This window comes from Camelus bactrianus, chromosome 34 (genome assembly GCF_048773025.1).
Source record: "Camelus bactrianus isolate YW-2024 breed Bactrian camel chromosome 34, ASM4877302v1, whole genome shotgun sequence".
Lineage (NCBI taxonomy): Eukaryota > Metazoa > Chordata > Mammalia > Artiodactyla > Camelidae > Camelus > Camelus bactrianus.
The window spans coordinates 1,622,027-1,642,633 of record NC_133572.1 but is presented as its reverse complement, the minus strand read 5'-3'; the positions used below and the strand labels follow the sequence as shown (position 1 = coordinate 1,642,633).

Here is a 20,607-nt window from a genome sequence, read left to right as displayed (position 1 = left end):
GGGCAGCTTGGACTGTTACGGAGGGGCTAGGTTTTATTCCAGCAGCTGCAATTTTCTTGTCAACCCTGGAGCCGTACAGCGGCTCTCCTGTCCTCCTGTGCGGACACAAGTGCCCTTCCTCCGGAGGGACGGCCGCCCGGCCCGGCTCTGCTGCAAGCTGGCTTCTATGACCCGTGGACCTGGGCGTGGGACCCAGGCTCAGGTCACGTCTGAGCTCAGAGGCAGGATGGCGCCGCGCCTGGGCCACACGTGGTTTCAGCAGCTCCGGGGGCCACGCAAAGGAGATAAATTTTCATTTTTTATGCAATTGAATATAACCAAAATACTACCGTTTCAACATGGAATTTTAAAAATTACTAAAGAGCCATTTTAGGGTGTTTTTGGTTTTTGTTTTTTTTGTTTTTTTTGTTTTTGGCATATGAAGTCTCTGAAATCCAGTGTGTGTCTTGTGCGCACAGCACATCTGGGCGCGGGGCAGGGCCTGTCAGGTGCCCCTCGTCCCGGGTGGCCGGGGCCGCTGTCCACCCGCTGTCTCGTGGAGCCTCCCTCCTCGGACCCGGTCACCGGGGCCCGCAGCGCAGTGCGGGGGGCCGCGCGGGGCCGTGTTCGCGCCGCGGGCCCACCGTGCCCCGCAGCAGCTCGCCCGTCCCCGTCCTCCCTCCCTCCTCCGGCTGGACTTCCGCGTCGTGGCAGCCCCACGCTCCCGCCCGGTTTCCCGTGTTGACGCTTCCCCGCAGCGCAGGTCCGGCCGGCGCCGGCAGCCCGGCCTCGCGGGGAGGGCCGGGGGTGGCGGACGGAGCCGAGCCTCCCCTGCAGCTGCGCTCTCAGCCCGGCTCTGGTGCGAGCATCGCGGGTGCGGGCTGGAAAAGCCCCCTCCTGTCCCAGGCGTCTTCTGCTTGTGTTTTCGCTCTGTATTTGTTTGGTCGCGTGGCCTCTATTTTGCTGTGGGAGTTTGTCTCCAGTAGACCTTGCAACACAGCGCGGCGTCCTCCCGGCTTCCGCCGGGCGGGTGGGTGCGGGAGCCGGGCGGACCCTCCCCAGACTGTGTATCTGGACTGGCTGCGCGTTGCTGGCATGTGCGTGTCTCATACACCCAGTGTGTGCCTCCCGTGGTGGGGGTGCCTTTAATGACGGGGGGTTCACGCCCGTAGATTCTGTTGTAGATGTTGTTGTTAATAGCTTTCTTGAGGTGTAGTTCCCATACTGCACACGTCCCCTTAAAGTGTGCGATTCACTGGCTGGTAGTATGTTTACTGAACGCAGTCATCACGGCTGCCGGTATTAGAACATGCCGTCACCCCAGGAGGAAACGCCATCCCATCAGCAGTACCCTCCCCCCCAGCTCCTGACAGCAACAACAACAACAACAACAACAACAACAACAACAACAACAACGAGAGAGAGAGAGAGAGAGAGAGAGAGAGAGAAAAGGAAAAAGAAAAGAAGCCACAAAAGTTTGAGGATATAAATTATTTAAGCATCTTTTCTGACCACAATGCCATGAGACTAGAAGTCAATCACAGAAAAACAAATGAGAAGAAAACGGCAGGTGGAGACTACAGGTAGAAAGTAAACAAAAAGGGGGACTATTATTAACACACTTGGTAAAGTTCACATATAAGTACTAACAAATCAAGAAATATAGACAAATGAGTCGATATTTCACAAAAGGAGAAAGATAAACATGAAAAAGTTTTAATTTTAATGAAACTAAAAAGCATACATATTAAAATAAGTATATAATTTCAACCATTTCTATTTTAAGTTAGGAAGTTAAAATATTTATATAAATGTTACATGAGTACATTAGTACCGAAAAATACAAATACAAATAAATCCAGCATTTTACGTGACCTTGCATACGTCAAAGCCAGAACTGTTCTCAGTTGACCACTGTTATCCGTCGATGTCTCTTCTTGCTGACCTTGTATTTATGGTCATACATTGAAATAATTTTGTCTGATAATATGCAGTGCCGATGACACCTCCACACAGCTAGTAGGAATGAAAACTGATGCAACCTTTCAGGACCGCAACCTGGCAGTATATATTTAAAAAAATACCCTCTGGTCCACGAATTCAACCTCCAAGACCTTAACAACCAAGGATAATGTCAGGAATGTACACTAAGGTTTCTTTATAAGAATATTCTGCAAACATTATTGATACCCTGAAAAATTAGTGGAAACTAATAAAATGCCACCTTATGGAATCTGTTAAATAGTACAGCCATTAAAAATCATGTTTTAAAAAATATCTGTTGATATGGAAAAAATGTTCAAGATCATTTTCTGTGGAATAATCAGGGTCCAAAACTATATACATAAGACAGCTTGCCCACACTCAATAGAATAGCTACTATTTAAAAAAATAGAAAATGCCAAATGTTGGCAAGGATATATAAAAATTGGAACACTGTGCACTCCTGATGGGAAGGTAAGATGGTGCAAATGCAATGGAAAACAGTATGGTGGTTCTTCAACAAATTAAAAGTTGAGTTACCATATGACCCAGCAACTCCACTTCTAGGTGTGCACCCCAAAGAACTGAAGGCAGAATCTTCAAGAGATACTTGCACATGGATGTCCATAGCCGCATTATTCACAACAGCCGAGAGGTGGAAGCAACCCCAGTGTCCACTGACGGATGAAGCATGAACAAAATGCGATGCATACAGTGGACTAGAATCCAGCCTTAAAACCCAAGTAAATTCTGACCCGTGACAAAATGCATGAGCCTTGAGGACATCATGCTAAGTAATGAAGCCTGTCAGAAAACATGAGCACATACACTTCCACTGACAGGAGAACCTAAAGTCGTCAAGCTCCCAAAGACAGAAGGAGCCGAGGGCTGGGGAGGAAAGTGAGGAGCTGTTGTTTCATGAACACTGAGTTTCAGTTTTGCAAGAGGAAAAGAGTTTGGAGACTGGCTGTGCAAGGTGAATGTACTTAACATGGCTGATCTGTGCACTTAAATGTACCCTTGAAAACGGTTAAGATGGTAACTTTTATTATGTGTATTTTACCATAATTTCCAATTTTTAAATTAAAATTAAATAATTTTTAAAAGCTTGCCTACAACGAAGCAAATCAGAGAGCTTCCATACTCTTCAGAAAGCTTCCAATGAACTGATTAATATCTTGTTCTTAAATATGAAGACATAAAGGATCACAAGGAATATCTTTGCGATAAGAGCTATTATTAAAACAAGTGAAAAAGGGAGCCAAGAGAAACTGCAAATAGAAAAAGATACAAAAGCAAGCAAGCATAAATGATATTCTCAGGTAAGAAGATACACGTGTTCTGTCCATGAAGCAGTAGACTCTAAGAAAAAATAAAAATGTATTAACTGAAGAAAACTCTTCGAAATTAAAAACATGATGCCCAACACCTGTTTATTTTTGTTTTTATTGCTTGTGCTTTTTTGGAAGTTGATTTTTTTCTAATGAAACCACGACTAAGACGTTAAAAGGACAATTTATGAGGGCTCTCTGTAAGACTCTGCACTGAGCGCCTAGCACCACACAAGATTCCCACTAGGAATTCAGTCTTAAGGAGGATACATACAAGTAAGCAGATAAATTACAGTACAACACTGTGAAAGCCTTACACAAAAAAGGGATCTGTCAACAAGAAAGACTGCAATGATACCAGGCACCAAGCCCAGAACTTAATCAGAACTTAAACAGGGCTGCCTACGTTTTTCTATCTGCCATTGATGCACAAATTCTTTCTTCCAACCTTTCCTGAACTACATCAAACTTAAAAGCTTCTGAACAGCAAAGGAAACAAATTTAAAAAAATGAAAAGGCAACCTACAGAATGGAGGGAAATATTGCACACCATGTATCTGATAAGGGCTTAGTGGTCAAACTTACACAGAAGTCAAACAACTCAATAGAAGAAGAAAAAAACCAATACTCTAATTAAAAAATGGGCAGAGGAACTGAATAGTAATTTATCTAAAGACATACAAATAGCCAACAGGTATGTGAAGAGATGACCAGTGTCACTAATTGTCAGGGAAATACAAATCAAAGCCACCATTAGATGTCACATCACACCTGTTAGAATGGCTATTATCCAGAAAATGAGAAAAAAGAAAAAGTGTTGGCGAGGATGTGGAGCAAAGGGAACCCTTGTGCACTGCTGGTGGGAATGCAAATTGGTGCAGCCACTGTGGAAAACAGTATGAAGGTTTCTCAAAACATTAAAAACAGAACCACCACACAATCCAGCAATTCCATTTCTAGATGTATATCCAAAGGAAATGGAAACAGGGTATCAACAAGATGCCTTCAATCCCATGTTTACTGGAGTGGCCGAGATACGGAAACAACCTAACTGTCCATGGAGGGATGAATGGATAAAGAAGATGTGGTGTATATACACAACTGCATATTATTCAGCCATAAAAAAAGAATGCAATCTTGCCATTTGGGACAACAAGGATGGACCTCGAGGGCATTATGCTAAGTGAGGGACAAGGACAAATACTGTATGATGTCACTTATATGTGGAATCTAAAAAGCCAGAATTCGTAGAAACAGAGTAGAATGTTGGTTCCCAAGGGCTGGGGGGTTGGAGGAACCTCGGAGATGTGATCAAAGGGTAAAACCTGAAACCACAAGACAAGTGAGTTCTGGGGCTTCACACACAGCAGTGTGCTGAGAGCTAACAATACTGCTCATGTACCTAAAAGTTGCTGAGAGACTCAATCTTCAATGTTCTCATCATAAAAAAGAAATGATCAACTATAGTTCAATGAAAAGATACTTCGCAAAAAAAAAAAAAAAGAGAATTATGTGATGGCAGTGTTAGCTAATCATACTGCCGTAAGTAAGGGTTTCGGATTTGATTTATGTCACTGGAATGTTAGAGCCTTTATGGCAATTAGAATTGCACTGTCTTTGTACACAGAAACCTCATTAAGGGGTTTAACTCAATCGAGCCGGATTTTTCTCGCACAGTTAGGAGTCGCGAGGCCCAGCCTAACGCGGGTGCAGCGGCCCCAGGAGCCGCTCATGCTTCAGGCTCCTTCCCTCTTTTGCACTCACCGTCCGGACATGCGGCTCTCACCTGCACGTGTGCCTCCTGACCGTGGTGTGACTGTCCCACCTCAGCCTCACGCCCACGTCCTAGACACTAGAAAGACAAAGGACATGTTAGCTGAGTCTGACAATTTTTAGAAGCTTTTGTAGAAACCTCATCAGGCATTACGCTTAGGTCACAGTGGCCCAAACAACGTCACGTGGACGCCCCTACCTGGGAAGGCGAGTGTTTTCACCCAAGCGTGTTACCCCATGCACTGAGTCGGGTGCTGGTAGGAAGGAAGAAGGGCAGAAGAGATTTTGGTTATGCGTCTGTAGCTGCCTCCCAAGTTACTTAGGCTGTCTCGGTAGGAATTACCTTTTTTTCTGTTTCTTTCTCTTAACTCAGACGTAGATGATCGAGTTAATCCCACAGTATATGTTACTCATACACACCCCCTGGTTCACAACACATGAGAGCATTGGTCTGTGTGAGAGAAACAGACCCTCACTACTGTGAAGCCAGCCTCCCCTCACGGACAGTTGGGAGCATTCCTAGCTGACTCCCTGCTCGGTAGTGATGCTGGCTGGCTTTATCAAGGACTTGCACACGCTAAGTGCTTACTAATCTAAGCTAGGAAGTTTAAATTTTCTCATTTAACCCTTGCAATAGCTTGAGGGGGCCGTTCCTGTTACTGCCTCCGCTTCAGACAAGGAAAGCGGGCAGCGAGACGCTAAGCCACAGCGCAAACCCGAGCCCTTCCCAGCGACTCTACCGTACTCCTAGTACGTGCGGGTGTGACCTGACACACAGCTGCAACTGTAAACCTTGCTAGGCAAATTCCTTTTCACCTACAGATAAATATGGACATTTATCAGGTATAAAAAACCTTCACAAACAGTGGGTAACGTTAGATAATACTGTGTATGGTGGAACAGTGACTAAAAACTGTTCCCTGCAGTTCTGGAGTTAAAATGCTGCAGGAGACACTTAAAGCAAGTTTCGTTATCTCCTCATTATGCAGATAAAATAGGTAATAAAGGGGACCCCAAACTCCCGTCCCGGCCAGGATGCCCCCCACTCACAAGCCCCAAAGCAGAAGTGACCAGAAGTGGGCGCCATCAGGTGGGACTGGGGAACAGGAGGAAGGTGCAGGGGAAAGTAATGTTCGCCTCGTGTTTCCCCACTTGTGTTTGTAACAGAAACTCTCTAAAGAAGGGCTAATACTCACAACTTAGGTTTCCACCCATCCTGTTCTCCCTGAGCCAACTAACCAAACTTCTGACGCAGCCATCTGACGTGTGGCACACTCGGCCCCAGTGACGTGTGTCTGAACCACAATGACTCCATTCTGTGGCTCCGTCTTCGGCCCACAGTGCCACCCCTCCCCTCTCTGCATGACTGAGCTTTAGCTACTTGCAAGGAATGTGCCCAAGTCAGACACAGCCCCTGTCAACTCTGACCCTCGCCTTCATCTGATAGATGTCTTCCGCTGATGCAGTTGGTTAACGGTCATGAGACCCCCGGGGGAGGAAAACCCTGGGTCCCCATCAGTGCCCACGTGCCTCCCGCTTCCTAGCCAAACTCCACCTTTAGCTTTGGCCTCTGTAGGCCCCCTGTACCCCTGGTGGCGCAGAGCAGCTGGGAATGCCTCTGGGCGGTCCTCACAGGACCCTCTGTGTGTTACCACAGTAGACCGCCTAATGGCACTTTTTGGAATCGCCAGCTTTGTTTTTTGGTCTCCAAGTTCCTTCTCAGTTTGGAGGATATTATTTAGTATCTCTGCCTCCCAACAGATGTTTACATCACTAAATCCAATGTCAGTTTTTAATCTGCATCATACTGATTTATTTACCGGCAGCATGTGACCCAGTGCCCAGTCTCTGTGCGCTGGTCTCCTAACACGGGGAGTTCCAAGGCTTGGACTTCCCCATTAACTCCTGTGGTTTCTTATCTTGGCTCACAGCTTTAAATGGTGAATACCTGGAATGACTGACCTCAGGTGATGCTACGTGGAACAGAGGAATTGCCCAGCAGAGACAAAACTGTGAGCTACCAAAAAAAAAAAAAAAAAAAAAAAAAAGAGGTCTCCAGTCTCTGAATTTTAGGGTAATCTCTCTTGCTGCAACAGAGAACTAGGAGAAAGAACATCTTTTTGCTGATGACTCACAAGCCGCATGAACCTCTCCTCTGAGTTCCAGATTCACGTCTGACTGCGTACTTGACATTTCCACGTGTACATGTCTTACTTTGGGTTCCACCAGAACAGATTCTGGGACGAGGATTCAGGTACAAGTAGCCTGCTTGGGAGGTAATCTCGGGAGACACCAGGGATGCCACAGGGAAGTGAGGCAGGGAAAGAGGCAGGTAGTGAGGATGTGTCCTCACACTGAGGGAAACTTATTTCTACTGCGGGGGAACTCAGGGAATTGTTAGAACGGGAGCCTCAGAGCCCTCCCACTCGGAGGCGAGGAACGCGGGGTATTTACGAGCTGCTTTGATCAGTCATTGGTCGAGGGCTGCTCCTGCAGGGGCCGATTCCCCACCAGCCTGCGGCAGAAGCTCAGGGAAGAAGCCGTAGGCAAAGAAATGTGAAACCTGGGAGAGACACCAAGGGAGCACGCGGACAGCGTGGGCGAGGCGAGGGCGCGCAGGCAGGACACCCGCAGCACTTGCTAGGACGTTAACATTTTCAATGAATCCAGACTTGTTTCGCAGAATGACCCACAGACTGGTTACTGGGAGACAGGTCTCGTGGTTCTTCATGATTGTGCACGCGCTGTCCTTTTGTTCTGGACTGTCTTTTCAGAGATACTTGAATAGTGATGTGAAAATTAATAAAGGAAACCTCAACTAAAATTTGAGATGGGAAGGCCTGTAGAGGGAACCCTCATCCCTACGACTCCTCGTCCAAGACCCCAGACAGGAAGGGCCTGCCTTGCACCTCGGGCAGGAAGGGCCTCCACCACCCCAGCAGGAGGGAGAGCAGGTTCTTCTCGTCCAGCAACCAGCCCCGCCATGGAGGACGCCGCAGCTCAGCCCACGAGGAGCCATCGCCACCCTGAACTCTTACTTTCCTCCAGCAAACTTCCACTGAGAACAGCCCCCCTGACTCCCAGTTTCTCTAGAACAGCAAGCTCCCCCAGTTCTGCACTCCTGAATTGCAATTCCCCTGGCTCTTCCCAAATAAACTCATCTGGCTGGTGAGATAACTGGCTGTCTTATTTTTGAAGTGGACAGAGTACTCTTGGAGGCTGGAGGTGACATAGCCCACCAGGACAGGTTTATTATTACCTGATATTACAAAGGTAACGTCTTTAAGGCAAAAGTCAGGCATGTCTGCTTGCAGCCTGTTATTAAAACCGCGGGCTCCCGAAGCTTGGGATTCCTCTCCTGTAACTCAGTCCACAGTAAGTGCAGGCATCACCTGGCTTTGCTGTATCACCCGTGGGAACTGGGGCTTGGGAAACTGGCACAAGGAGATAATCATAGTTTGACTAACGCTGCCGCTGTGAGCGATAAACTGTCCCTTGTCTCTGATGCACAAGAAATTGTGTTTTGCACAAGATTTGTGTTTCTCCAGCCAGCATCATGGAACTGCCAGACTAATTTGCTACCTTACGAGTAGGGTAAAACCTCAGATCTTTCATAGTTCTTGACAATGCCTTTGGTTGTTTCCTCATGATTAAATTCAGATTAAACAATTTTTTAGTCAACAACTCTAAGCAGATGTCACGTACCTCCCACTGCATCTCCTGTGAAGGCACTTGTTATTGGTGATGCGAAGTTTAATCACTGGGTTAAGGCTCTCATTACTATCCGTGTCTGGCTTTTGTATCAATATTTAACAAGTTCACTAAGCGAAGTTGGATCTCACCAAGTGAGCTGGGGTGGCAGAATTTTCTCTCTATTTTTTTGGTAAATTCTCTAGAAGACTTGGAATAAGTTTAAAATGAGTTGTTCTTGGAGTATTTTGTAGACCTGATCTGTAAAACCTCTGGACTTTTTTTTTTTTTCAAATGGATGAGTTTTACTACCAATCAAATTTCTTTGTTATAGAACTTTCAGGTTTACTACTTCTTCAGCTGGTTTTGAGAAGTTGCGAACAGTTAATTTAGATAACCCCCCCTTCCACATGTTCACTGACTTCTCTGATCACCGTCTTCCTGTCTTTCAAATCCTTTTCTAGGATTATTTTTCTTTGAAGTATCATTTAGATTTTCCTTTAATGAAGATCAATTGGTAATAAAGCATGTGCTTTTAGTTGAAAATGTCTTTTATTTTGTCCTTGATCTTATAAATTAGTGATAATCACACAGTTAATTGGGTGACAGTTACTTCGTCTCAGCACTTGAAGATAATACTCTACTGTCTTCCGGCTTCCTCTGTGTGTTCATAAGTCTTCTGTCAGTCTAATTACTGTTCCTTTGTAAGTAAGCTGATCTTTTGTCTTAATGATACAGGGTGAACTGTATTCCTCAAAATGATCGATTAAAGCCCTAACTCCCAGTGCCTAAGAATGTGACCTTATTCTGAAATAGGATCATTGCAGACACAGTTAGTTAAGATAAGGTCATATTGGAAAAGGAGGTCTTTTATTCAGAATGACGGGGTTCCTTACAAGAAAAGGGAAAGAGACACAGAGGCACAGACTCAAAAAAGGAATGCCATGCGACAGTGGAGGCAAAGATTGAAGAGCTGCAGACACAAGCCAAGGAATGCCAAGGACTGCCGGCAAATCACAGAAACTGGGATGGGGCAGGAAGGATTCTACCCTCCAGTTCAGAGAGGGCGTTTTGGATTTCCAGCCTCCAGAACCGTGGTGTGAAAGCACTCAGTTGGTGGCACTCGGTTACTGCAGTCCCGGAACACGAACACAGCTGAATTTAAGATGTGTTGTCCTCTACGTTCTCAGCTTCACTTACAGTGTATCTGGATTGGATTTCTTCGTACTGATCCTGCGCAGTGTCCTCAGTGACTCCTGAGCTTGCTGGTTTGGAAAGTCCTCTGCCCGTTACAGGAGCAGGAGCTCACCTCCATTCTCCAGGTTCTCCTTCTGGGACTATGCAGACTTAAAGCAAGAGGCTGCCTTTCCTGTCCTCCCCTTTTAACTTGTCATGTTTTTGCCTCCTTGTCTCTTGCGCTGCATTCTAAGCAGCTTCTTCCATTGTATCTTCTACTTCATTTGTTCTTCAGATGCATCTAATGTGTCTACGAAGTTTTTAAATTTCAGTAACTGTTGTAGAAGTTTGTGGCAGGTTGATAGTTGTCTCTCATTAGCCATTTTCTCCTTATGTTAGTAATAGAACTTCTTAATTTTAACTGGGTACGTGACCATCCACAATAACGTCTATTATATCCAGTTTTCCCTTCAGCAAGGAATGACCATTTACCGAGGGAGATAAACAGAAGTGGTGTGCGCGGTTTTTCAGAAAGTGTTCTTAAGAGGAAAGTCATGCCTTTTCCTTCCCTTTTTCTTCCCTCCCTCTACTCCTTGAAAGCAGCGCACTTCCCACACCATTTTGTTGGACCTGGCCAGGTGACTTGCTTTGGCTAATGAAGTGTGAACACACAGGCCACATCTGAGCAGGGGCTCCACGTGCGTCTCTGCAGCTTGGCCTCCTGTACGCTCATCTTCCACCGCGAGGAAAAGACAACCCAGTGACTGCGGAGCCTTCAGTCTCGGTCCTTAAATGGAGACACGTGGAGCTGATTTGCACTTAGCGCACAGCACAGCAGCCGACTGCCCCTCCCTCCAGCTGTCAAATTCCAGCTAAGTAAGAAATATTTGTTGTTTATAAGCCACTGAGTCTTTGAGGACAATTCTTTATTTTCTTGTAGGCCAATAATTTATTAAAAAGTATGCTTTTTGGTGATGTATTCATGATTTAGTTTCCACTGTTCAGCTACTATGAATAATGCTGCTATAACATTCATACACAAATTTTTGTGGTTTTGTGTGGGCATTTTAAATTCTCTTAGGTACAAACCTAGGAATAGAATTGCTGGGTCTCGTCTTAAGTCTATGTTTAACATTTCAAGGAAGTGTCAGACTGTTGTACAAAGTGACTACACCATCGTACCTTCCCACCAGGTATGTATGAGGGTCTGATTGCTCTGTGCCCGCACTGTTGGCATGTGTCCTTTTGATTACGGCCATCCCAGGGGGTGTGAAGTGGTTTCTCACTGGCTTTGCTGTGCGTTTCCCTGATGACTGATGACGCCAAGCACCTGTTCATGTGCTTAGTGGCTACTGATGTATCTTCTTTGGAGAAACATCTATTCAAGTCCTGTGCCCATTTTTTAATGGGTTGTCTTTAATTTTTTCTATTACTATTTTTTATTTTGGCAGGGTGGGTAATTAGGTTTATTTATCTTTAGGGGAGGTATGAGGATTGAACCTAGGACCTCATGCATGCTAAGCATGTGCTCTACCACTTGAGCTACACCCTCCCCCTCAATGGGTTGTCTTTTTCTTGTTGAGTTTTAGGTTATTTATGTATTCTGGATATAATACCAGATGTGTGGTTTGCAGAATTTTCCCCCATTCTGTGTGTTGTTGTGTCACCTCCCCGATGATGTCTGAGTCAGCCTGCCAGGGCCACAGTAACAAGGTGCCAGACTGTGTGTGACCTCATCTAACCCTCATCACCTGTTTAAAAACCCTGTCTCCAAACATAGTCACAGTGTGGGTTAGGGCTTCCACACATATATTCTGGGAGAATACACTTCAGCCCCAAACACTCTGCCCTCGGGACACCCCAAATTCATGTCCTTCTCACATGCAAAACGCATTCCCCCCTCCCAAGGTCTTAACTCATTCCAGCATCAACTCTAAGTGCAAAGTCTCATCTGAGTATCATCAGGTGTGGGTGGGACGAGATATGATTCCCCGTGAGGCAAAATTCCTCTCCAGCCAGGAGCCTGCGACACTGCTCAAACATATCACAAAATGATCACCAATATATATTTCTTGCAAGTTACAATAGTGTAGATAAGGTAAGAATTTTCCAAATCTTCAGGTTCTGGTTCCCTTTTAGCTTTAATTCATCTTTCGCCACCTGCATACTACATCAGTAAGATGAAATTCCGGTCAGCAGCAAGAAGAAATCAGGCCGCACCACCAACACTGCTTAGAAATCTCTGCGGTTAGAGAGATTGCAGTTTATCACTTTTCATCTCTACCTTCCACAGAACACTTGGAAACCAGTTCAGCCACCTTCTTTGCCACTTTATAATAAGGGCCACCTCTCCTCCAGTTTCCGATAACGTCCTCATTTCTGGGATCTCACAATCACCTTTTAACGTTCACATTTCTACCAGCAGTCTCTCTTCAAGGCAATCTAGGGTTTTCCTGATATGCACCTCAAAAATCTTCCAGCCTCTACTCGTCACCCACTCGCAAAGCCCCTTCCACATTTTTAGTGTATTTGTTACAGTAGCACCCAACCTCTCAGCACCACAATCTGTATGAATCTGGCAGGGCTGCCATAAGAAAACATCACAGACTGGGCGCTTAGACAACAGAAATTTATTTCTCACAGATTTTGGAGGCTGGACACCCAAGATCGAGGTGTTGGCAGGTTTCGTTGGCTTGCAGGTGGCCATCTGCCATCCCCTTGGTCCCTGGCAACCACCTTTCTGCTTTCTGGCTCTGTGACTTTTTACTACTCTAGGTGTCCCATATAAATGGAATGGTACAACACACAGTCCTTCTGTGACTGGATTACTTCACTTGGCATAATGTCTTCAAGGTTCATGTTGTAGCATGTGTCAGAATTTCCTTCCTTTTAAAAATTGAATATACAAAGGTTTTCCATTTTGATGGAGTCAAATTTTTAAAATTTGTCACTTGTGGTTTTGGTTTCATAGCTAAGGAACTACTGCCTAATTCAAGATCATGACGGTTTGTACCTGTTTTCTCTGAGTGGTTTTCTAGTTTTAGCATTTATCTTTACGTCTGTGATCCACCTTGAATTAATTTTTGTATATGTGAGGTAGGGGTCCAATTTCATTCTTTTGCACGTAGGCATACAATTGTCCCAGCACCTTTTGTTAAAAAAGACTATTATTTTCCCAGTGAATCAATTGCCCATAAATGTCTGGGTTTTCTGAACTCTGAATTCTTTTCCAAATATATGTGCCTCAGTATTCCAGTGTCACACTTTTTTTTTTTTGTATTGAAGTATAATCAGTTTACAATGCTGTGTTATTTTCTGGTGCACAGCACAGTGCTTCAGTTACACATACCCTCCTTCCCATGTTCTTTTTTCATTAGAGGCTGAACATATAGGAACTTGTTGACACTACCTTACTGTAATCTTGTAGTCAGTTTTGAAATAAGGAAGAATGAGTGTTTCAGCTTTGTTATTTTTCAAGATTCTTTTGGCTATTCTGAGTTCCCTGCATTTTCATGTGAATTTTAGGATCTGCTTGTCAATTAAAAAAAAAAAAGAAAGGCAGCTTGGACTTTTGATAAGATTGCATAAAATCTGTGGAACTAGAGGAGTACTGCTATTTTTAACAATATTAAGTCTTCTATTATTTCTTGATGATGATTTAGCTTAATTATAAACCCTTTATGTCATGTCTTCCTACCCTCTCAATACGCTTAACAATTCCTGCTCCTCCGCTGGTCACTTTCCCTACCTCTACAGTGCATTTAACAGTCATTTTGGATTCTGCCAACCATAGACATAACCTCTGGAGTGCTTTTACGTTTTTTCCCTTCCCTTCCTGTGTTCCACATCTTAAACTGCCAGCTGTATGTTTACCTTTACACTGTCAACATTGGCATAACTATAAACTATGATTTAACTATAGCAAGATAACTTATTAGTAGGCTGGGTCTAAAAGTTGAACAACAGGGAACAGCACTCTCTCAGCGTCCTATCATAGTAATTAGTTATTCAGTTGAATTCTCCTTTTCAGATCTCTGCCCCAGAACTCCTATCCTTCCATCCCAATTGACACTTCCCTTTACTGTTCTCCTGAATGATGCCTGAGGGATAGTGACGTTGTCAGGTGCCTCATTTCCACCTCATCTTGCTCAAGCACATCTTTAAGTGGGGGAAAAAAAAAAAGCCTACATGGGAGTTTGACTTTATGAGTTCCTCTGTATCTGAAGTGTTTTCATTCTGCTGTTTTACTTAATGATAATTCAGCCAGGAATAGAGTTTAAACATAAAAAATGTTTCTTAGAATTTGCAGTTCAAGAAATGTTTCCCTTGGAAACTTGAAGGTCTTTGTTATCTTCTCATATTTACCGTTGCTGGGAAGAATTCTAATGCCAGTTTGAGGCTTATTCTTTTATGGATCGCTGTTTTCCTTTGGAAATTCAGTATTCTCTCTTTATCGTTAGGGTTCTAACATTTCACAAGGTCGTTTTTCGTTTTTGCTCTCCATGAGTGGACGCTTTCAGCTCTGGGAAATTTTCTTCCATTATTTTTGAGGTAATTTTCTATCTTTCATTTACTCTGTTTTCTCTCCCTCTTGTAGTATTAGTCCTGTTAGATTGGCTCTTTATTTCTCTTATATTTTCCCTCACAATTTCCATCTCTTTGCATACTTCTGCTTCCTTAAAATTTCATGGACTTTAATCTTTCACCACTTCAGTGAATTTATCATCTTGGCATTTTCTTATTTTGAATTTCAAGATCTACTTTTTATTCTTGGACTGCTATTTATCTGAGTATATTAATGCTTTTTTCATGGGTATAATAAAAGTCTGCGAGCATACTACTTTAAGTTCTCTGAAGCTTGTTTCCTCTATGGTCACGTTTTCTGTTTATCCTCCTCCCTTCCTGCAGCCCCAAGTTGAGACTTCCCTTAAAACTCTAAGAGTCGTTGGTTGTCTGTTCACATTTGAGATGAGGGAGTTGGACACTGATGAGGAATCTTTTGAACTTAGAAAGGTCTTGCCAACTTGCACAACTTCAGTCTAGGGTGAGTGGGTAGGAAACTGGCTATTGTACCAGAATAAAGAATGCTTTACTGAGTCACTGAACTCACAACCCAGGGGTTATGAGAACGCTTGACTTCTTGCCTGGGATAAACGCCTAGCTGTTGCATGTGGGGTATGGGGAGGGTTCTGCTGTTCTAGCGACCCTTATTTAGTTTCCTTGTTCTCGGCCCTGCTTCTCACTCGTGCTGTCTTGTCGAGGTCTCCGAATTTCAGTTTCTCTACATCACTTCTGGAATGCAGACCCCTTCCTTGGCTGCAGAGCCCCTTACACCTATTCCACATTGTGGTTGCTTCCGTTTGTTTAGTCAGACTGCACTCAGTTTGTGTGTAAAATTAAAAAAAAAATCTTTTGGCGGCTCCCCTCTCATTTTTTTTGTTTTGGGGGGAATTTGTATCATTTTTCACTTAAAAAATAATTCTAATGTGGTCTCAGGAAGAAGAGGCAATGAATGCATGTACTTAGCCAGTTTTAATTAAAAAAAATCCTAAATGTAGGTTTCAGAAAAGATATTTGGGCAGAGTAGAAAATAAGAGAAAAAAGGTGAAAAGACAAAAAAACAAACAAACAAACAAATCCAAATTCCGAGTGTGGATATGACAGTATTCCTGTGTACGTGTAACTTAATGCTCAGCGTCTTACACGCTTGAGATGCACACATTTTTGAGGTAGGTTACGTCTGAGATGTCTAGTTCACACCCCATTTTCCGGCTGAGAAGAGTAGGCCCCAGAAGTCACGCGACTTTCCCAAGGCCACACAAGGAGAGAGTGGCAGAAAGGAAAGCAGAAGACAGGATGGCTCTGCTCCGCTGCCACCTCCCCGACGCTGCGGAGGAGCAGGTCGGGCGGATCAGCCGTCAGCCGGGCAAGGTCTCGAAAATCAGTCCGAAGCCCGAGGACACGGAGCACGTGAGGACGCCTGTCAGTCTCCGGGGTCCTCCGCGGCGGCCCGCAGGCGGCAGCCCCGTGCGGAGCGCGCCAAGGGGCGGCTGCGCAGCCGGCGGGGACCCGGGCGGTGCGGGGCCGCGGGGACTGGACGCACAAGAGACTGCGGGGAGGCGCGGGCGTGCGCACCGGTTACCCGCGCGAAACGGCGGCTCCACGGCTCTCGTGGGCACCGAAACGGCTGACAGAACAGCGGAGGCTGGGGATGCGCGCGGTCCCCGTCACCCCGACCCGGTTCAGAGACCGCTTACCTACACCCTTTCTGTAACGGATGCGTGGCTCCCGACGGCGCCCGAGGGGTGGGGCCGAGCCTGCCCCGGGCTTGGCCGCGCTCCTCCCCGGCTTCGGCCACCGCCGGGGCCTGCCCGGGCCCGGGGCCGCCCCTCGGCCGCGGGCGCGAGGGCTCAGGGGCCGGGGGCCGGAAACCCCGGGGCCGCCCGGCCCGGCCCCTTCGTGACAGGCCCGTGGGGGAGGCGGCGGCCCACGGTCTGCGCCGCGCGCCGCCCCTACGGCGAGCGGGAGGAGACAGATGCCGCCGACCCCGCGCAAGCTGTGCGCGCGGGAGCCTGAGCCGCCCGCCCGCCCGCCGGCCCCTGGAAGGCGCCCGAGGCCTGCGCGCGGCCGAGTCGCGCTCCCAGGAGGCTGCGGAAGGCGAGCGGGCGCGGCCGGGGATCGCGCTGACGTCGGGCCAGGGGCGGGGCCTGTGCCTCGCGCAGGGGCGGTGCTCGCGCTGACGTCGAGGCCGGGGCGGGGCTGGTGTCTCGCGCAGGGGGCGGGGCGCGGTGACGTCGGGTCCCCGGGCCGAGCTGTGGCTGTGGCGGCGGCGGCGGTAGTGGCGGCGGCTGCGGCGGCGCCCGGGAGGCAGCGGCAGCGGCAGCCCTGAGGAGGGTGAGGCGGCCGCGGTGGCGGCAGCTCGGGGCCGGGCGTCATCTGGAGCTTCCCGTCCGCCGCGGGGCCGGGCCCCTTCGCTCCCCTCTGCCTGCTCCTCCTCACGGCCCTGGCTGGGGCAGGGCAGCGCGCCCCCGGGGAGGGCGGAGCCGTAGGTGAGGCGCGGGGACCCCTCCCCCTCCGCTGCTGGCCGGGGGGATGGGGACGTCCGGGAGGGCGGGCCCCACCCCGGCGGGCCCGAGGGCGGCGGCGCCGCGGCGGCGGCGGCGGGGAGCGGGGCGGGGGCTGCGGCGCCGGGGGAGCGCGGGGCGCCGGCTCCTGAGGCGTGATGTTGCGGGCGCGGCGCGCGCGGGGAGCCGCGAGGAGGCTGGGTGCGGTCGGGCGGGTCTGGGGTTCAGGTGCTCCAGCACCGCGTTCGGAGAGATGGGGATTCTTGCCTTTTTCCCTTGTGTGGAGGGGTTGGGTGGGAGATGAAGGGTGGGTTTCAGGAGGAGGATGAGCTGTGGATGTTGCCTTTGAGGCAGTTGGAAAGCTGTTGCACTAGGGCTCCCATTTCTACTTTAGGATTTGGGGGGTTTATTTTTATTTTTCCCTCCTGGCGGGATGGGTGGGGGTCGAGGAGGGAAGAGAACCCTCTGCTTTTGGGTCGGGGTGGGTAAATTGTGAGAGTGGATGGATTTAGACTTTTAAACCCTTCAAGAAGAACGAGATCTTGGGTTAAGACAACTTCATTCTGGCAGCAACATTAGGAAAGAGATCCCATTACATTCAGTTCCTTAAAGGTGTTATCTTCCAGTCTTTCTTCTTTGCCTAAATGGTCTATGTCCCACCTAGAGTTTATCCTGGCCCCTTAAGAGAAGGCCGGAGGATCAGGTGGTTGCTTTGGAAGACACATTTCTGAGGAATAGTTGCAGGTGGTTGTGGTTGGCTGCTTTGGCTGGATAAAATGCACTGTTTGAACCGTTCTCTTGGCGCTAATTGTGTGAAAAATGCTTAAATGTTTTAAAGCACAGCTGTCTTTTATAACTCATCTTTCAGTAGACCTTGACATTTAGCTACTTTGTGTTCAACAGTTATTGGAGATTATTTTTGTTTCTCAATTGTACATGGCTTTACTGGACATTTGATAAATGAATTGGATTTTTTTTTTTTGGTAAATCTCTCAATTTCTGAGAAATGTTCTTGGAGTCAAGTGCGTTTTAAATACTCTAATAACATTTAGGGGTATGTGTCTCACTGTGTAGGGAGATGTTACTAAGAGTAAACAGTGTTCAACGTTCTTAACATCAGTGTTTCACAACCTAGCACATTAAATCAGAATCTTTTCTGGATTCCTACTTCCTATTAGATTACAGTATTAACTGGCCTTACCTCTCAGTGTCACTTAAGCTATTTCTTGCTCAGAAAACAGGTCCTGTGATGGACATGTATTATGTAATGGATGGAAGTAGGCATGACTCTCAATAATTCATTTATGGAGGAAGAGAAGCCGTCATGAAATGGAATTTAAGCAGTGACTTTCTCAAGGCTTACTCAATTTACTTGGGAACATTGCCAGAGAAGTGCTTTCCTGTAACCCAAGAGAGAAATATACAGAGTGAGTGTCAGTAGTTGCAAATCATTGCCTCTTTTAAAATGCCTACTTAATGAGCAGACTGTTATCTTCCAGCAAATACTTCTGCTTGAAGAGACTTATAGGAAACAGATGATAATCGCTAATTATAAGCAAAAGATTTAATTAACTGTACTCAGATCAGATTTTAGGTTAGTACAGTAATAGTTTTGATTTTGGGTTAGTCTCTTGGAAGGAAAAATTAAAATTCACATATCTAGTTTTGGCTTTTAAATTATATTTTGATTTAATTGGGTACACACAAGGACAACTGTGAACTAAGGTATTGAGTGAAATTGTATTGCTAAAATGACATTTGCATGGTTGATGGTGGGATGTGATTCTCCTTGTAGGAATGCGATCATGATTTTGGGAAAAGTGTAGGATAGAAGTGATCTATTTCTCTTTAGAATTTCTTAAGCCTGAAGAAAACAGTACATTTTAGTTTTCCAGAAATGTCGCTTGCTAGTCATTACTGTGATATCCTTGTTGAGCCTACTGGGGTGTTCCTTTTTTTTAATTGCTAAAGTCAGATAACTATGTCAGTCTGTGAATTCAGCATTAGTACTGGAAACAAAAGTGAAGTTTCTTATAGCAACAACTGCTCTTTTTCTATGGTACGTTTGTGCTTTTCGAAGTAGTATAAGAGCTGTTAAATGTGCGTTTTGCACGTACTTTATCAAAAACATTGGTGGAGAAAGACCAGGGAATGAAGTATCTTGGTTAATAAAATAATAAACAGTATATTGATTATAGTTTTTCAGAGAAATAAAATGTAATAAAGTAAATTTAGTATACAGGTTATGTGGAATATAATTTATTTCAATGGCTCTTCAAAATCTGAGCCTTGGGGCACTGATTCATTCATTCATTTATTCAGCAGTTATTTATTGAGTATGGTTCTGGGTACTTTTTTAGCCATTGCGGATACAGTAATGAAAAAAGTTGATAAAAATTCCCACCTTCATGGAACTTATCTTCAGGACACCTTCTGGGTAAGTGAAGAGGAACCCAGCAAATGAGATTAATAAGAGTTCATTGTGTTAGGAGGAAAACCAGGAGAGTGTGATGTGCTAGAAATGAAGGAAAGGAAGTTCTCAGAGGAGGGAGTGATCAACTGTGTCATTGTTTAAAGATGTGTCAGAGTGTTGGGTAAGAAAGAATTCTGCCTGATTCTAATGTTTAGTAACAGAGGAATGACGAAATGCTTTCTAGTGTGAGAGCAGGAAAATGTGAGACTCTTACAGTCTTTCATGTCCCTAGATTGATCTTAAAGTATATATTTTTAAAATTCTAGTCAGAACAAAATAGGCAGCCTGGCAGTGTATACTTGTACTAAGGAGAGATAAAACATTGTTCTTAATAATCAGATGTATATTTATTTTTTTAACACGTGTATCACATCAGAAGGTATAAAAGAGTCCACAGGGAAAAATCTCTTCTGTCCCATCCAGTTATTCCTGAAGTCATCACTGTTTCCAGTTTGTTTTTCCTAATTAGTGGAATTGTGTGTAATAATATGGCATTTCGCTATTTTAAAATTGCATAAATATAACATATTTTATCCTGTAGGCATTTTTTTTTTTTGCAGGCTTAATATTTTTTTTCATAATTTAAGTCTGGCTACCTGCAGACCTGTTTTTTTAAGTAATAGCTTTATTGAGAGATAATTCATCCAGTAAGTGTACAGTTCCGTTTTTTGGTTTGCATTCCTCACCATGATCAATTTTAGAACATTTTCATCCTCCCAGAAAGAAACCCCAAGCCCATAGTTATTCCCCTGACCTTTGTTTTTTAAGTATTGTTTTTGCATATTCTATGGGGAAAATGTGAATTACTTTGTTACCAGTTAACTGACAGTGAAGCCATTTAGTGTTCACTTTTAATATTCCCTGATTGAATGGAAGCATAGGTTTGTGTAAAGGTCAAATTAGATAGTGGTTTATTTAGTTGAGTGAATACTTGTGAAATTATTTGATTATCTAAGTGTCTTGTTTTTATTATTCCTTTATTTATCAAATATTTATTGAGTGCCTTTTGTGTTCCAGCAAGTCCTGGGCTGTGTCCAGTGTATTCCATGGTACATAAAGGGCAGGGTCCCCTATTTTTCAGGAGTTTCATTCTAGGAGGAGAAGCGGAGAAGTTAACAGGAGTTTGTGGTCTGCTGTG

At 45.4% G+C, this 20,607-nt stretch overlaps 3 protein-coding genes across 20 annotated transcripts in view; 1 reads left to right on the top strand and 2 right to left on the bottom strand.

Annotated features, from left to right (window-relative positions):
• RAD52 (RAD52 homolog, DNA repair protein) overlaps positions 1-6,746 on the bottom strand; it is a 24,885-nt gene extending 18,139 nt beyond the window's left edge. The window contains exon 1 of the mRNA XM_074357290.1: positions 5,058-6,746. The gene's annotated coding sequence lies outside the window, so the exon portion shown is untranslated. The remainder of the gene's footprint in view (positions 1-5,057) is intronic.
• Positions 1,674-19,693, bottom strand: LOC141575883 (uncharacterized). Its single transcript, XM_074357253.1, has 4 exons — positions 19,684-19,693; positions 16,190-17,213; positions 5,080-5,145; positions 1,674-3,324 (listed from the first exon to the last, which is right to left on the bottom strand). Exons 1-3 carry the CDS (start codon positions 19,691-19,693, stop codon positions 5,139-5,141), a joined length of 1,041 nt encoding a protein of 346 aa, XP_074213354.1. The 3' UTR covers positions 1,674-3,324; positions 5,080-5,138.
• Positions 10,785-20,607, top strand: part of ERC1 (ELKS/RAB6-interacting/CAST family member 1) — a 295,017-nt gene continuing 285,194 nt past the window's right edge. For 14 of the 18 annotated variants that reach the window (XR_012503922.1, XR_012503919.1, XR_012503920.1 and 11 more), the window contains exon 1: positions 16,842-16,981. The gene's annotated coding sequence lies outside the window, so the exon portion shown is untranslated. The other 4 variants (XR_012503915.1, XR_012503917.1, XR_012503916.1 and 1 more) reach the window with 4 other exon arrangements.